The sequence below is a fragment of the Salmo trutta genome, chromosome 14 (genome assembly GCF_901001165.1).
Source record: "Salmo trutta chromosome 14, fSalTru1.1, whole genome shotgun sequence".
Lineage (NCBI taxonomy): Eukaryota > Metazoa > Chordata > Actinopteri > Salmoniformes > Salmonidae > Salmo > Salmo trutta.
The window spans coordinates 64638457-64653483 of NC_042970.1; the positions used below are offsets into that span (position 1 = coordinate 64638457).

General features: G+C 43.6%; 1 protein-coding gene across 1 annotated transcript; it reads right to left on the reverse strand.

The window, feature by feature from the left end:
• Positions 1 to 124: 124 nt before the first annotated feature.
• On the reverse strand, positions 125 to 11959 carry LOC115208638 (cytoglobin-2-like). Its single transcript, XM_029776848.1, has 3 exons — positions 11420 to 11959; positions 2672 to 2903; positions 125 to 2434 (listed from the first exon to the last, which is right to left on the reverse strand). The coding sequence occupies exons 1-3, from the start codon at positions 11575 to 11577 to the stop codon at positions 2270 to 2272; spliced, it is 555 nt and encodes a 184-aa protein (XP_029632708.1). The 5' UTR covers positions 11578 to 11959; the 3' UTR covers positions 125 to 2269.
• Between the last annotated feature and the right edge of the window lie 3068 nt (positions 11960 to 15027).

Sequence of the window (15027 nt, forward strand, 5' to 3'; positions counted from 1 at the left end):
GTGTATGTAAACTTCGGACTTCAACTGTATGCTCTTGACAGATATATTCCAGACACATTCAAATACATAAAACCTACAGTATATAGTCACACATTAAAAGACAGTTCAAACCCCCTGAAACAAGTGTAGGTAATTATCACTTTATTGATAGTCATTGATAGTTAATTTCACCAGGTCTGCAAAGGTACATGTCTGTAGTTGGCTGTGCAAACATGCTAAAACAGCACAAAACCACTCCCACTCCCCCAGTCAACAAATGTATATAATCTCAGTCATATACAGTATTCCAAATACATATACAGATAATCATTTTGTTTTATATATTTAGAAAAATATAAAGTCCAAGCTTTAAAACTGACTGACAAAAAAAATAAAAAATCACAACAAGAAGTCCCAGATGTAGTAAATGATGTCTACATATGCTTAAGTGTGTGTGTGTGTGTTTGTGTGTGTGTTTGTGTCAGGGAGGAAAACTCTGCAGATGGAGGGTACGAGCTTACAGCTGAAGGGAGAAAAAAAGATTATGTAGCCATTTTGTGAATTATGGGTGACATGGGTTTAATAAACAATCTGTCGGGGTGGCTCAGGCCTAACACAAATAGTCCTCCATCCCGAGCTACTCAGAGGAGCCTGACCTCTAAAGAGGTTGTGCTCAAGACCTGACGCCAAATGTTTTGCTAACAGTGTGAGACTGGTGCGTGTATTGTACTGTAGGTGTAATGGGAGAGAGAATTTATTATATACAACAACTTCTACAGTAATCCACCTCATTTCCTCTCATCTACAGCCACTTGTCTCTTGCTGAATGAGTTTGTCATATTGTATTAGCTCGACTTCCTGTGTCAGTTATTTATCAGCCATGTAAGCCTACCGTATATCCTTCATCTTGTAACATTACTGCTGGCCTCCTAAGGAACAACAAAGGAGAAGGCAGTAGAATATGAGTAGAATTATATTATTAGCCAAGTAGCCATGGTAGCAAAGCAGATAGAGGGATGTTTTCTCTCAGCTTTTGGCCAGAGGAAAGAAAGGATGAGAGAGTAGGGGAGATATTTGATGAATGACCAGAAGAGGAAGAGCGGAGCCCCATTACTTCCTCATTAATGGTAAATGACAAAGCCGAGAGGGACCAGAGCGCAGGAGTTACCATCAGAGACACAGAGGAGATTGGATCTAAACTGACATTCAAAATCCATTTGTAGTGTATTCTGGGGAAGTCAGGAGCAAGGCTCCAACTTGTGTTATCATATTGGACATGCCAACCCAACATGGTTTAAACTGTACCAAAGTGTCTAGACCTCTTGGTAGGGTTGTAGAGTGCTTAGTATATTAGATATGGTCGATATGAATATTTTTTCTTAGCCTAGTGGTTCAGAGATAAAAAATATACTGATGCTGCTTCAAAGGGTCCGTTGTATTTCCAGAGACCTCCGGAGTCAGTTTCTTAATGAGGAAATGTAAACGCTCTGTAAATGCTCTGTAAATATTAGCATATGGGTGGTCAAAGTTGTCAGAGCAGTGTATGTGTGTGCTCGTGAGTGCATCCTTATAAAGAGGAGATGATACCCTAACAGTGATCTGTCAGCCTGTGGCTCTATCCCATCACTTGAAACTGTTTATAAATTAAAATAGCCAATTGCCGTATGGACAGGGTGTTAGCAGATGGGTGTGCTTGTATAGTGCATGAGATGGGCATGGAAGGAGACAGGGTGTATTTGGGAATCCAAAGTGGCATACTTTCAGTGAGCAACAAAACTCCCTAAAATGGAGCCCTTAGTTCCCTTGAAAACATTGAAGATTTACGATACTACAATGAGTGTTGAATGAGGGCATAAGAGAATACATACACTCACTTACTGTACGCTATACAGACAACATCCCAGGAGCTATACAGACAACACCTCAGGGGCTATACAGACAACACCTCAGGGGCTATACAGACAACACCTCAGGGGCTATACAGACAACACCTTGGGGGCTATACAGACAACACCTCGGGGGCTATACAGACAACACCTCGGGGGCTATACAGACAACACCTCGGGGGCTTTACAGTAAAGTACACACAATGAGTCAATAGGGAGAGGGGAATGACTCCCCCAAAAGTTGAACACAACAAGATATTTTATGAACAGTCTCAGCCCTAAAAATCACCTTCCTCCATCCCTGTTCCCTTCATTTTTCTTGGACAGGGGCATTACAGAGACCAAACTTCCCCTTCAGGATCCGTACAGACCGTTACAGCCCTGCACTCCCCTGCTATCGCCCCTCACACTGCCGAGCTGGAGAGCTGCACCCAGCCAACCTCTGTGTAGGCGCCCGTCACATGCCAGTACACCGCCCCCAGCAGTTTGGTCCACACCATTTGCACTTCTGCTGTGAAGAATTCTGGGAAGTCCTCCGAGAACACCTCCAGCATTACACCACACAGGATCTAAGAGATGGAGAAAGGGAGGAAGTGAGATAAACAACGAGGAGAAAAGTGAGAGGAAGAGGATGGCAAGATGTAAGTAAAAAATAAAAATTGGTAGATGAAGAAAGAGAGAGGAGTAAAAATGGAGGAGAGCAATCTCGTCTAACAAATGCACCCTCAAAGCCTTTCCATCCTCTCCACTCAAAACCTTTCAGAGGGACATTAGGGACCACTAACACAGACAAGCCACGCCCTCACCTTAAAGTACATAGGCTCCACCTTGTGTTTGACAGCATGCGCCTTGCCCACCAGAGCCAGAACAGAGGACACTTTCTCTGGGTCGTGGAGGTTCTCCACCACCGTGTTGATGGCGCTCATCACCCGGCGGGCGTGGTGCCTCAGCTGGACACTGCGCTCCATCTCCTCTGGGTCATCCATGTCCTGAAACTGGCTGAAGTACTGCTTGGCCGATGGGAAGTTCACAAAGAACCTGGAGGACAGAAGAGCAATAACATTCTTACTCTGTGATTTTCCTGGAACTTCTGGTGACAAGGTTTATCTATGGCTCTGGGTAGAAGTTAGTGTACTCATAATATCATAAAACCCACAGAACAACCATGCAATCAAACAATATCAGGGGAAGTCCAAGAAACTGGGGGACAAAAGAGTCAGGGTTAGAGTTTGTACAGAGCCATGATGGTACAAGCACAATTTATGTGGATATCATCCATGCTGGTTTCAATTGTTCCAGGACAATAATATTCTAGTAAGACAATAACACTCTTATTTGAATGTCCTCATAATCCACACAGAGCAAAGCAGAATATATCAATATGCCTACAGGCAATCAAATGATGTCAGTGCAAAAATGAGGGATGAATAATATGTCTGTTAATACCCTCGGCAAAATTCACTGAAATTACTGAAATCGGTACTAGTGGGGAATATGTACGCTTCATAACATTTGATCGAAGCGTTCAAGCTTGAAGATTTCGGAATCTACTCACTGAATGGATGCCCTGTGGCCATAAAGTCAGATGAGTTAATAAAAAAATTCTGGAGACATTATTGCTCATTGTAATGTGTGACCTAGAGCTAATGAAAACTACCCAAAGTTTTCAAAATGCACAATGTGCCTCAAGTTGTAATCAGCCTCTTAAAATAGCCTCATCTGCACCTAGGTGATTGGGCTTACTTATCACTTGTCACGACTTGGGCTTACGACTCAAGTGTTTACGTCCTGCGAGTGGAGTGTGCGGCTCACTTCTCATGATTTCTCGCGTCTACTTGGAGCCTTGGAGAATCTGCTCAGGGCGCCAACAACACGCAACGTGGGGTGATTGGCAGGCGGGAACGGTAAAGTGGTGCTGATGAGGCGAGGAGCATTAAGATCATTACGTTTCTTTGAGTGTAATTAGAGGCAGGTGCTGCTGGGGACCGGAGGAGCGAGACGGGTGGCAGTCGATGTTCCTCTCGGAGCATTTCACCTGCGGTGACTGTGCGTAGGAGGTTTCCTCTGCCTGAATGCTTTGGCATTGATTATGAGCCACATAACAATACCTGCTATACACAGCGATGAAAGATGCAAAAAATCTTCAAATGTCCTGTGACTGCTTTGTCATCTACAAAAGTGACAGTAGATACCAGCCTTGCATGTCCTAAAGTGCTTTTGTCAAGTCCTTCCCTCCCTAGTCACAAATACTGTATATCCTGCAGAACTACACACTTTTCCTGAATGGAAAATAATGGAACTTCAAAAGGAAGAGCACCTCTCTGAGGATTACTGGACTTCACACAGAGGGTACTATGACTGATGTGTGTGCCGTCTATGGACTAGTTTGAACTGCAAGTTATTTTAGGGCCATAGAGTGAAGCCCATTCTCCAACCACCCTATGAGATGTAAGCTGAGAGAATGGGAATTTCCCCGCTCTGTTTTGATTGAGGTCTACAGTTTGTACGTCACCACCGCTGAGACTGACCACGTCAGGGCACCTCAATTAGCGGCTGTGTATTTTTGACGATAAGACTATAATGAAGTTTCCACAAGCTTACAAAGCGGTGCACTGCTTGTACAAGGAGATATGTGGGGGATACTTTTAGATTTTTGACTCTGCTCTCACCCTTTCTGGTGAAAGCACAGCATGCTGTATATGTAAACAAATGAATAATTGAAACACACACACTTTCATCTTGTTTCACCCCTGACCCAATTTGACTCGTGTAAGTGCTTTACACCAGTGCAGCTGACTGGGTACCAGGGTTTAGTTATTCAGCGTTGGTTAGGTTTGGCCCCTGGCAGCAGCGCTACACTACACTACACTGCATCCCCGCAGATCCTGTGACATGCTATGCTACATGCTATGCTACATGCTATGCTAAAGAGACGCCTGCTTGCCCATAGCTGTCCCCAAGCCAAGCTCTCCCAGCTGTCGCTGCTTCACTTTGTCTTTGAAACAACAAGGGACACTAGCGTGTTGTTCCTTGCAGATAAACATGAAAGTCCCTAAGAGCTTTGTGAGGAAAGGACTTTTTCTCTTAGAAGTCAGAAATGAAGAACTTTTTTCGTATACCTTCGCCAATCCTCTTCAGGGCCCCCTTTTATAGGTTTAAGAGTACTGTGCAATATACTGTTAAATATACAAACAGTGTATATCCACTTTTATATCGGCATGTATATTTCTACATCTCTATAATGCAAGACTGTTAAAACATTTGCCCTGAAAGCCTAACACAACCAGAACCAGAGAGTGAGAGTGGAGTGTCTGGAGTGTCAAAGATGCTCTCACACTGAATTCCCCCAACCTGTCGCTGCATTTAAATGAAGTCATCAAAGCAGCACCATTAGTGGTTTGTTAGTCACATTCTAATTAGTCTTGAAGGGTTCTTTTCGGGAAGGCAACACGCTTCGAGTACTGAGAAAAACGACCTTGACTAACCTGTGCGAGCATTAGACACAGCACAGAGAGGTGGATTCTCTTTACGGTCATTCAAAGCACTTCCATGAAATCAAATCAAGTCTCATCTCCTCAGTCATCAAGATGGACCACTTTGGAGATGTGTCCATCATGCTAGTATCAGAAGCATCCAGTCACAGCCTAATACTATTGCTCGATGTTTGCCGATTTCATTGGGCTGCCATTTGTACAGTACTCGAGATGGCCGGAGGTGGTCTCCTCATTGGTGAAATTGCATTTGTGCGCATTGATGATGACATTAGCCCAGGCTATTGTCACGGTCTATTCTTTCCGTCCATCCAAGCAGAAGGATAGAAATGCAAATAGCTAAGCATTCACATGGCGAACCATGGAAGTCAACCGAAAAGTGGAAGGCTTTGACCCAGTATCCATCCACCCTTCAACATGCTTTCAGGATAGCTATTAGACCATTATCCATTCCGCACAGATGACCTGCTTACTCAGGCCATCTGCTTGTTAATAGGAGCAGGCCAATTAGTGGGTACAGAGGGATGTTAGGGAGTGTGACATACTGTACCAGTCAAAAGTCTGGACACACCTACTCATTCAAGGGGTTTTCTTTATTTGTACTATTTTCTGCGTTGTAGAATAATAGTGAAGACATCAAAACTATGAAATAACACATATGGAATCATGTAGTAACCAAAAAAGTGTCAACAAATAAAAACTTATTTTTGATTTTAGATTATTTAAGGTAGCCACCCTTTGCCTTGATGACAACTTTGCACACTCTTCGCATTCTCTCAACCAGCTTCACCTGGAATGCTTTTCCAAAAGTCTTGAAGGAGTTTCCACATATGCTGAGCACTTGTTGGCTGCTTTTCCTTCACTCTGCGGTCCAACTCATTCCAAACCATCTCAATTGGTTGAGGTCGGGTGATTGGGGAGACCAGGTCATCTGATGCAGCACTCCATCACACTCCTACTTGGTCAAATAGCCCTTACACAGCCTGGAGGTGTGTTGGGTCATTGTCCAGTTGAAAAACAAATGATAGTCCCACTAAGCGCAAACCAGATGGGATGGCGTATTGCTGCAGAATGCTGTGGTAGCCATGTTGGTTAAAACCTGTTGGGGCTAGGGGGCAGTATTGAGAATTTTGAAAAAAATATGTGCCCATTTTTAACTGCCTCCTACACATACTCAGAAGCTAGGATATGCATATTATTAATAGATTTGGATAGAAAACACTCTGAATTTTCTAAAACTGTTTGAATGGTGTCTGTAAGTATAACAGAACTCATATGGCAGTCAAAACCCTGAGACAAATTCTAACAGGAAGTGGATATCTGATGTGTTGAATTACTTTTAAGTCCATGCCATTGAAACACACAGGAACTTATTCATCATTTAGCACTTCCTACGCCATCCACTAGATGTCAACAGTCTCTACAAAGTGGTTTGAGTCTTCTACTGTGAAAACTGACCGAACGAGAGGCCTGGTAAGTTGGTCATAAGCGGATGGCCTATACTGCTATGGTGCGCGAGTGCATGTTTGGGCACTCTCGTTCCAATACGTTTTAAAAGAGAATGCAATCGTCCGCCTTGAATATTATTGAAGTTCTGATTGAAAAAGGCCCTAATGATTTATGCTATACAACGTTTGACATGTTTGAACGAACGTAAATATTTTTTTCCCCCTCTTTGGTGAAGACAAGTCCGGCGGGCGTCGTTCATTTTTTTGAGTAGTCTACAGGACGCGCTAACAACACGGAGATTTTTGGACATAAATTATGAGCTTTTTCGAACAAAACTACATTTGTTATGGACCTGGGATCCCTGGAAGTGCCTTCTGATGAAGATAATCAAAGGTAAGGGAATATTTACAATAGTATTTTGGATTTTAGATCTCTCCAACATGGCGCCTAGTCTGTATCGCCTAGCCTATTTTTCTGAAGACAGCACCTCGTTTATTGCAAAGTGTGATTTCCCAGTAAAGTTATTTTTAAATCTGGCAATGTGGTTGCATTCACGAGATGTTAATCTATAATTCTTTGAATGACAATATAATATTTTACCAATGGCTTCGAATAGTAATTATTTAATTTGTTGTGCTGATTGACTGGCGGTATTGGAGGGAAATATTTTCTCAACATCAACGCCATTGTAAAATGTTGTTTTTGGATATAAATATGAACTTGATAGAACAAAAAAATGCATGTATTGTCTAACATAATGTCCTAGGAGTGTCATCTGATGAAGATTGTCAAAGGTTAGTGCATAATTTTAGCTGGTTTTCTGCTTTTGGTGACGCCTGTCTTTGCATTGAAAACAGCTGTGTGTAATGTTTTGTCAATGTACTGTCCTAACATAATCTAACTTTATGCTTTCGCCGTAAAGCCTTTTTGAAATCGGACAACGTGGTTAGATTAAGGAGATGTTTATCTTTCAAAGGGTGTAAGATAGTTGTATGTTTGAGAAATTTGAATTATGACATTTAATAGTTTTCATATTTGGCGCCCTTGATATTTCACCTGCTGTTGATAGGGTGTACCAGGGGTGGAACGCTAGCGTCCCACCTAGCCCATAGAAGTTAAGTGTGCCTTGAATTCTAAATAGATCACAGAACGTGTCACCAGCAAAGCACCCCCACCCCATCACACCTCCATGCTTCACGGTGGGAACCACACATGCGGAGATCATCCCTTCACCTACTCTGCATTTCACAAAGACACAGCGGACTCATCAGACCAAAGGACATATTTCTCGTGTTTCTTGGCCCAAGCAAGTCTCTTCTTCTTGTTGGTGTCCTTTAGTACTGTTTTTTTGGTTGCAGCAATTCGACCATGAAGGTCTGATTCACGCAGTCTCCGCTGAACAGTTGATGTTGAGATGTGTCTGTTACTTAAACTCTGTGAAGCATTTATTTGGGCTGCAATTTCTGAGGCTGGTAACTCTAATGAACTTATCCTCTGCAACAGAGGTAACTCTGTGTTTTTCTTTCCTGAGAGCCAGTTTCATCATAGCGCTTGATGGTTTTTGCGATTGCACTTGAAGAAACTTTAAAAGTTCTTGACATTTTCCATATTGACTGACCTTCATGTCTTCAAGTAATGATGGACTGTTGTTTCTCTTTGCTCATTTGAGCTGTTCTTGCCATAATATGGACTTGGTCTTTTACCAAATAGGGCTATCTTCTGTATACCACCCCTACATTATCACAACACAGCTGATTGGCTCAAATGCATTAAGAAGGAAATAAATTCCACAAAATTAACTTTTAACAAGGCACAGCTGTTAATTGAAATGTATTCCAGGTGACTACCTCATGAAGCTGGTTGAGAGAATGCCAAGAGTGTGCAAAGCTGTCATCAAGGCAAAGGGTGGCTACTTTGAAGAATCTCAAATATAAAATATTTTTGGGGTTACTACATGACTCCATGTGTGTTATTTCATAGTTTTGATGTCTTCACTATTATTCTACAATGTAAAAAATAATAAAAATAAAGAAAAACCCTTGAATGAGTAGGTGTGTCCAAACTTTTGACTGATACTGTAGGTGCAGTTGAGAAGCTTTGCACTCAGGAGGATCATTAGACCCAGCAGAGCATTCAAGCCTGGGCATGTCAAGAGAGCCTGTGATCTTGATGTCAAGGGACAGAGAGAAATTAAAGATAGAAAGAAAGAGACATAGTGAATAGAGAATGGGAGGGAGACTGAGGAAAGCGAGAGAGAATAGGAGGGAGACGGATAGTAAGAAAGAAAGTGAGGGAGAGAGAGGAACAGATATGGAGAATGAGAGAGAGACCGGCAGGGAGAGTCGAGAGAGACAGTGAAGTGCCAAAGCTTGTTGCTGTTACACACAGATAAGAATGCCACACACATGCACGTATGTACACAATCTCTCTCTCTCACACACACACACACACACACACACACACACACACACACACACACACACACACACACACACACACACACACACACACACACACACACACACACACACACACACACACACACACAGAGAGAGACAACTACACACTCTCTGCCCTCAGAGCTTTCCCTAAGGGACTATCTTGTCTCTCCCACCCAAAATCAGAGCACATCACTGCCTTAGCGACGCCACGCTGTCCGTTTTAACGAGCCCTCTCGGCGTTCCATGTGGAACACTGAGACAACACTGAGACAAAAGTCAAACGCATCCCAGCTCAGTCAGACAGCGACTCTTTCTTCAGACGCAGAGCCTCCGCATTAAGACCAACACACACATACAAACAAAGTGACAGACAACTTGTAATATTAAAATTCCAGTAAATAAAATTCCAGAATAATAAGCAGTCATCAAGGTGCCACAGAAAGGTACCTGCTAAACTGCTGGTTCAGGTTTAGAGTGAAGATGTGACAGGTAAAATATGTAAAATAGGTGTAAAGCACCAACTGAACAGCAATGTCTGCCTCAGACAGGGGGACATTTAAGCAGAAACATGTGCTCTCCCTCAATTATAGTGTCTTACAAAAATAGTCTGTAGAATGAAGAGGGCTTCTGAGAAATTGCTTTTTTAATGAGGACAGACGTGAGTGAATGAGAGCAGAATTGTCTATGTGTGTATGTGGTCTGTGCAGTGTGGACTCAATCTCCCTGCCTTTTCCAGAGCCGTCTGTGGGATTTCATAGGAATGCATGAGCCCCCTCCAATCTGCACAAATCTATGGAAAACACACATCCACCGGTGCTCAGGTGCAGTAAACATCAGTGGAAATCTGTGTTTATATGTTGGTCAAGTCTAGTCCCAATTAACCCCAATCACCCTCCACTGACAATTTTTTTGCCCAAACCTTTCTATGCCTGATAAGATGCTGTACATGAGAATGTACTTTTTAATATTGTACTCCACTAAAATTGTAGACCCCCCATGCCATCCGGTCCCACCAGCTACACATACCTTATGAGGACCCCCTGATACTCCACATACCTTATGAGGACCCCCTGATACTCCGCATACCTTATGAGGACCCCCTGATACTCCAATTACCTTATGAGGACCCCTGATACTCCACATACCTTATGAGGACCCTCTGATACTCCACATACCTTATGAGGACCCCCTGATACTCCAATTACCTTATGAGGACCCCCTGATACTCCACGTACCTTATGAGGACCCCCTGATACTCCACATACCTTATGAGGACCCCCTGATACTCCAATTACCTTATGAGGACCCCTGATACTCCACATACCTTATGAGGACCCCCTGATACTCCACATACCTTATGAGGACCCCCTGATACTGCAATTACCTTATGAGGACCCCCTGATACTCCACATACCTTATGAGGACCCTCTGATACTCCACATACCTTATGAGGACCCCCTGACACTCCACATACCTTATGAGGACCCCCTGATACTCCACATACCTTATGAGGACCCCCTGATACTCCACATACCTTATGAGGACCCCCTGATACTCCACATACCTTATGAGGACCCCCTGATACTCCACATACCTTATGAGGACCCCCTGATACTCCACATACCTTATGAGGACCCCCTGATACTCCACATACCTTATGAGGACCCCCTGATACTCCACATACCTTATGAGGACCCCCTGATACTCCAATTACCTTATGAGGACCCCCTGATACTCCACATACCTTATGAGGTCCCCCTGATACTCCACGTACCTTATGAGGTCCCCCTGATACTCCACGTACTTTATGAGGTCCCCCTGATACTCCACGTACCTTATGAGGTCCCCCTGATACTCCACATACCTTATGAGGTCCCCCTGATACTCCACATACCTTATGAGGTCCCCCTGATACTCCACATACCTTATGAGGTCCCCCTGATACTCCACGTGCCTTATGAGGACCCCCTGATACTCCACGTGCCTTATGGGGACCAACAGCCGCAACACAATGAATGAGGACTCTAAGCCCCGCGTACTTAATGAGGACCATCAGCCCTATATGTGCCTTAGGAGGACCTCCAGTCCCGCCACAATGGCGACCAACATCCCCATTACTGTGGAGACCAACAGCCCCACCACTATGAGGACCCCCCCCCACCTGACCACATACCTTATGAGGACCGACACGCCCACGTCCTCGCAGTTCTCGTAGACGTGTACCCAGGTGTTCTGGATGATCTCCCGCTCGGCATCGGTCAGCGGCTCGGCCCGCTCCGGCCGCTCCCCATGCTCCATCGTCTCTCCTCCTACGTCTCTCGGCGACTCCATCCGAGACGACCTCCGCCGCAGCAGCTCGGAGGCTCCCGGCAGCAGCGAGCGGGGGAGGTAGGGAGCAAGGGAGGGGGGGAGGGAGAAGGAGAGCTGTGAACCCACGGCGACGGAGATGGAGGGATGGAGGAGACAGACGGAGCAGCCTTGAACGCTACCCACCCACCCCCCACCAAAACCACCACTCTCTCCCTTCGCTCTCCTCTCCTCCAAAACTTGTCCTCCACTGTTAATACCACTTCTTTTTTTATTCCCCTCACTCTTTCTCTCTTTCTTTGTATCTTTCCTTCTCTGGTACGGGAGCTGTCTTCCCCCTGAACTTCTGTGTTTGTGAGGACCTGATGGAATGACGGAGGGAGTGGGAGAGAGGGGTGGAGAGAAAAGAGAGGGGGTGGGGAGAGATGGAGAGAGGGGGTAGAATAGAGAGCATCTATGATCTCTGTATTGTCCTCCCGCCTCCCTCTCACACACTCTCCTCTCTCTCCCTCCTTCCCCCACTCTTTCTCTCTCTCTCTCTCTTTCTCGCTTTCATTTTGTCTACCTAATGTGCGCACACACGCAACCACATGCACGCATGCACACACACACACACACAGATCCTAGATGCTCTCTATTCTACCCCCTCTCTTTTCTCTCCACCCCTCACTCCCACTCCCTCCGTCATTCCATCAGGTCCTCACAAACACAGAAGTTCAGAGAGAAGACAGCTCCCGTACCAGAGAAGGAAAGAAACAAAGAAACGGAGAAAGAGAGAGAGAGTGTGTGTGTGCGTGTGCGTTCGTGGTGGGGTTCTGTGTCGTCTCATGAGAGAGCCTGTATAAACTGTGACAGAAAAAGCTATAGGAAGCCTCTGTCTCTCCACAGACTCTCACAGGACATTGTGCCTGACCGTTTGACAGGTAAAGCAGATAGAACAGAGAGAGAGAGAGAGAGAGAGAGAGAGAGTAAAAAAGAGAAGTTACCATTTGCATTCAGGCTATTGAGAAAGTTCTGAAATAAATAATGGAGGTCAAGAAATAAGGTTAAACATGAATTACATTATCTGTCATAGAGTATTTACTTCTCACTGATTCAATTGTATTGGACGTATGATTCATAAAAAAACTTGATGAAACCATTCAAAAGTAAATTCAACAAAAGTCTTGGATCGTCTGGTTTGAAATTACACTTTGATTTGTGCAGTGCAGACAGACCAACACAAGAAGATTGAAGAAACCTGCTACTGAAGGGGTCAATCAGCATAGAAGATATTGAAAATTCCACATTTGACATTCGCTCAGTGGCTCGCTACAGCCAGAGGAGACGGTTAATAAACTGCTGGCTAGACAAAAGGGGGGGGGGGGGGGGGCGAAAAGGAGTCTACGGTGACAGTTTTATTGTGCCATGGAGTCTATAGAAAATGCCTGCCTGCCATTGAGATAGAGCTGTCACAGCATTCGAAAGATGACAGATTTATGCACAAAGCCAAGTGTGGCACCCGTCAACACTAAGCTGAATTGCACACTAATGTCTGTCAGACGTGCCACTTAGGCTGCGTTTACACAGACAGCCCAATTCTGATCTTTTTCCCAATTATTAGCAAAAGCTCTGATCTGATTGGTTATAAAGATCAGAAGTAGGCTGCCTGTGTAAATGCAGCCTTAGGGTGAGCAAATACTAAGTCTGTGATATAGGGCTTTGTCAAAACCTATATGGACATAATTAAATTACCACCGTCTCATATACATACAGAATACACTGTTCATAGCATGTGTATAAAGAATTTTCTACTGTGGGAATATAAAATTATTGGACACTAACATCTACTGTAACACAAAGCATATTGCCAATTGGCAAAGGTTTGTTCAAAATCTCACTAGATTATGAAGAGCAAGTCACAGACTACTCATACATGTACTGTATAAAGCATTTGTACTGTGTAAATGTAGCTTGGGCCAAGTTAGCGTCTATGATGATAGTATTCATATTATCGCCTCTCCATCTCAGACCTTGCAGGAAGTAAGCAACACTGACGCTTCGAACACACCGACAGCGTCATTGGGCAAAATGGTACACAGCATCATCTGGATATGTGTCCAACAAAAGTTCAACATTCACCTTCTGCTACCATTTCTGTCAATCCGTCTACGCATAGTTTGACGCAAACGTTTGATAAATCCAACGTATGCACCACACCGAACGCTCTGCAACGCAATGCTGCAAGGCAAACGCATCGTTTCATTGGAAATCCTGGCGTACCAAAATGCAATGACGCTGTCGGTGTGATCGAAGCGTGAGTGTAAAAAAACATTAGGAAGGCATGCTCTTCCCATGACATGGACTGACCAGGTGAATCCAGCTGAAAGCTATGATCCCTTATTGATGTCACCTGTTAAATCCACTTCAATCAGTGTAGATCAGGGGTCTCCAACCTTTTCGAGCATTAGAGCTAATTTGAAATAATTAAACATATCGCGAGCTACACGTTTTTTGTTGTTGTTGCTTGCTGCTCGTTCTTCTCTTCTCCTCCCTGCAACTCTTCCCCGGGTCCTTTCTGTCAATATACCTGGTAAAATAATGGTTAATAAACAATTCCAAGGGGGGCCCTATAAAATGTGTGATTCCTATTACAAATTATGTTTTATCTTTTCCCAAATAAGGTTCTCATTTTTATTATTCCTGGATTTAGATTTTGTTTTGATTTTACACTCTTAAAATTACAATTGTTTATAGAGAAACAACGAAATTGGACGTTCTGAGTCCATGTCAATGCTTAAATCACATCAGAAGGAAAACAAATTGGTCTGGAAGAGCACGAACACATTTTGTGATGAATGTGCCATCTAATGTGCTGGTGTAGCAACCGTTCTGTACTGCTGCTGCTCATTTCATGGCAAAGTTTGCAAATAAGAATAATAGATATAAATTACATACTTTTGCCAGGTAAGCCTACTTTGCAATTAACATTTAACCTCTACAGGATCGGTCCTCCCCACGTAACGGTTGAGCTAATGTAGGCTAATGTGATTAGCATGAGGTTGTAAATAACAATACAATTTCCCAGGACATGGACATACCTGATATGGGCAGAAAGCTTAAATTGTTGTTAATCTAACTGCACTTTCCAATTTACAGTAGCTATTACAGTGAAATAATACCATGCTATTGTTTGAGGAGAGTGCACAGTTATGAACTTGAAGATGTATTAATAAACCAATTAGGCACGTTTGGGCAGTCTTGACACAACATTTTGAACAGAAATGCAACGGTTCATTGGATCAGTCTGAAAACTTTGCACATACACTGCTGACATCTAGTGGCCAAAATCTAAATTGCGCCTATATTCCTAATTCATATATTGGCCTTTCTCTTGCATTTCAAAGAAGATTGAAAAAAAACACAAAAAAACAAATGCATGTTTTTTAATCTTTTACCAGATCTAATGTGTTATATTCTCCTACATTCATTTCA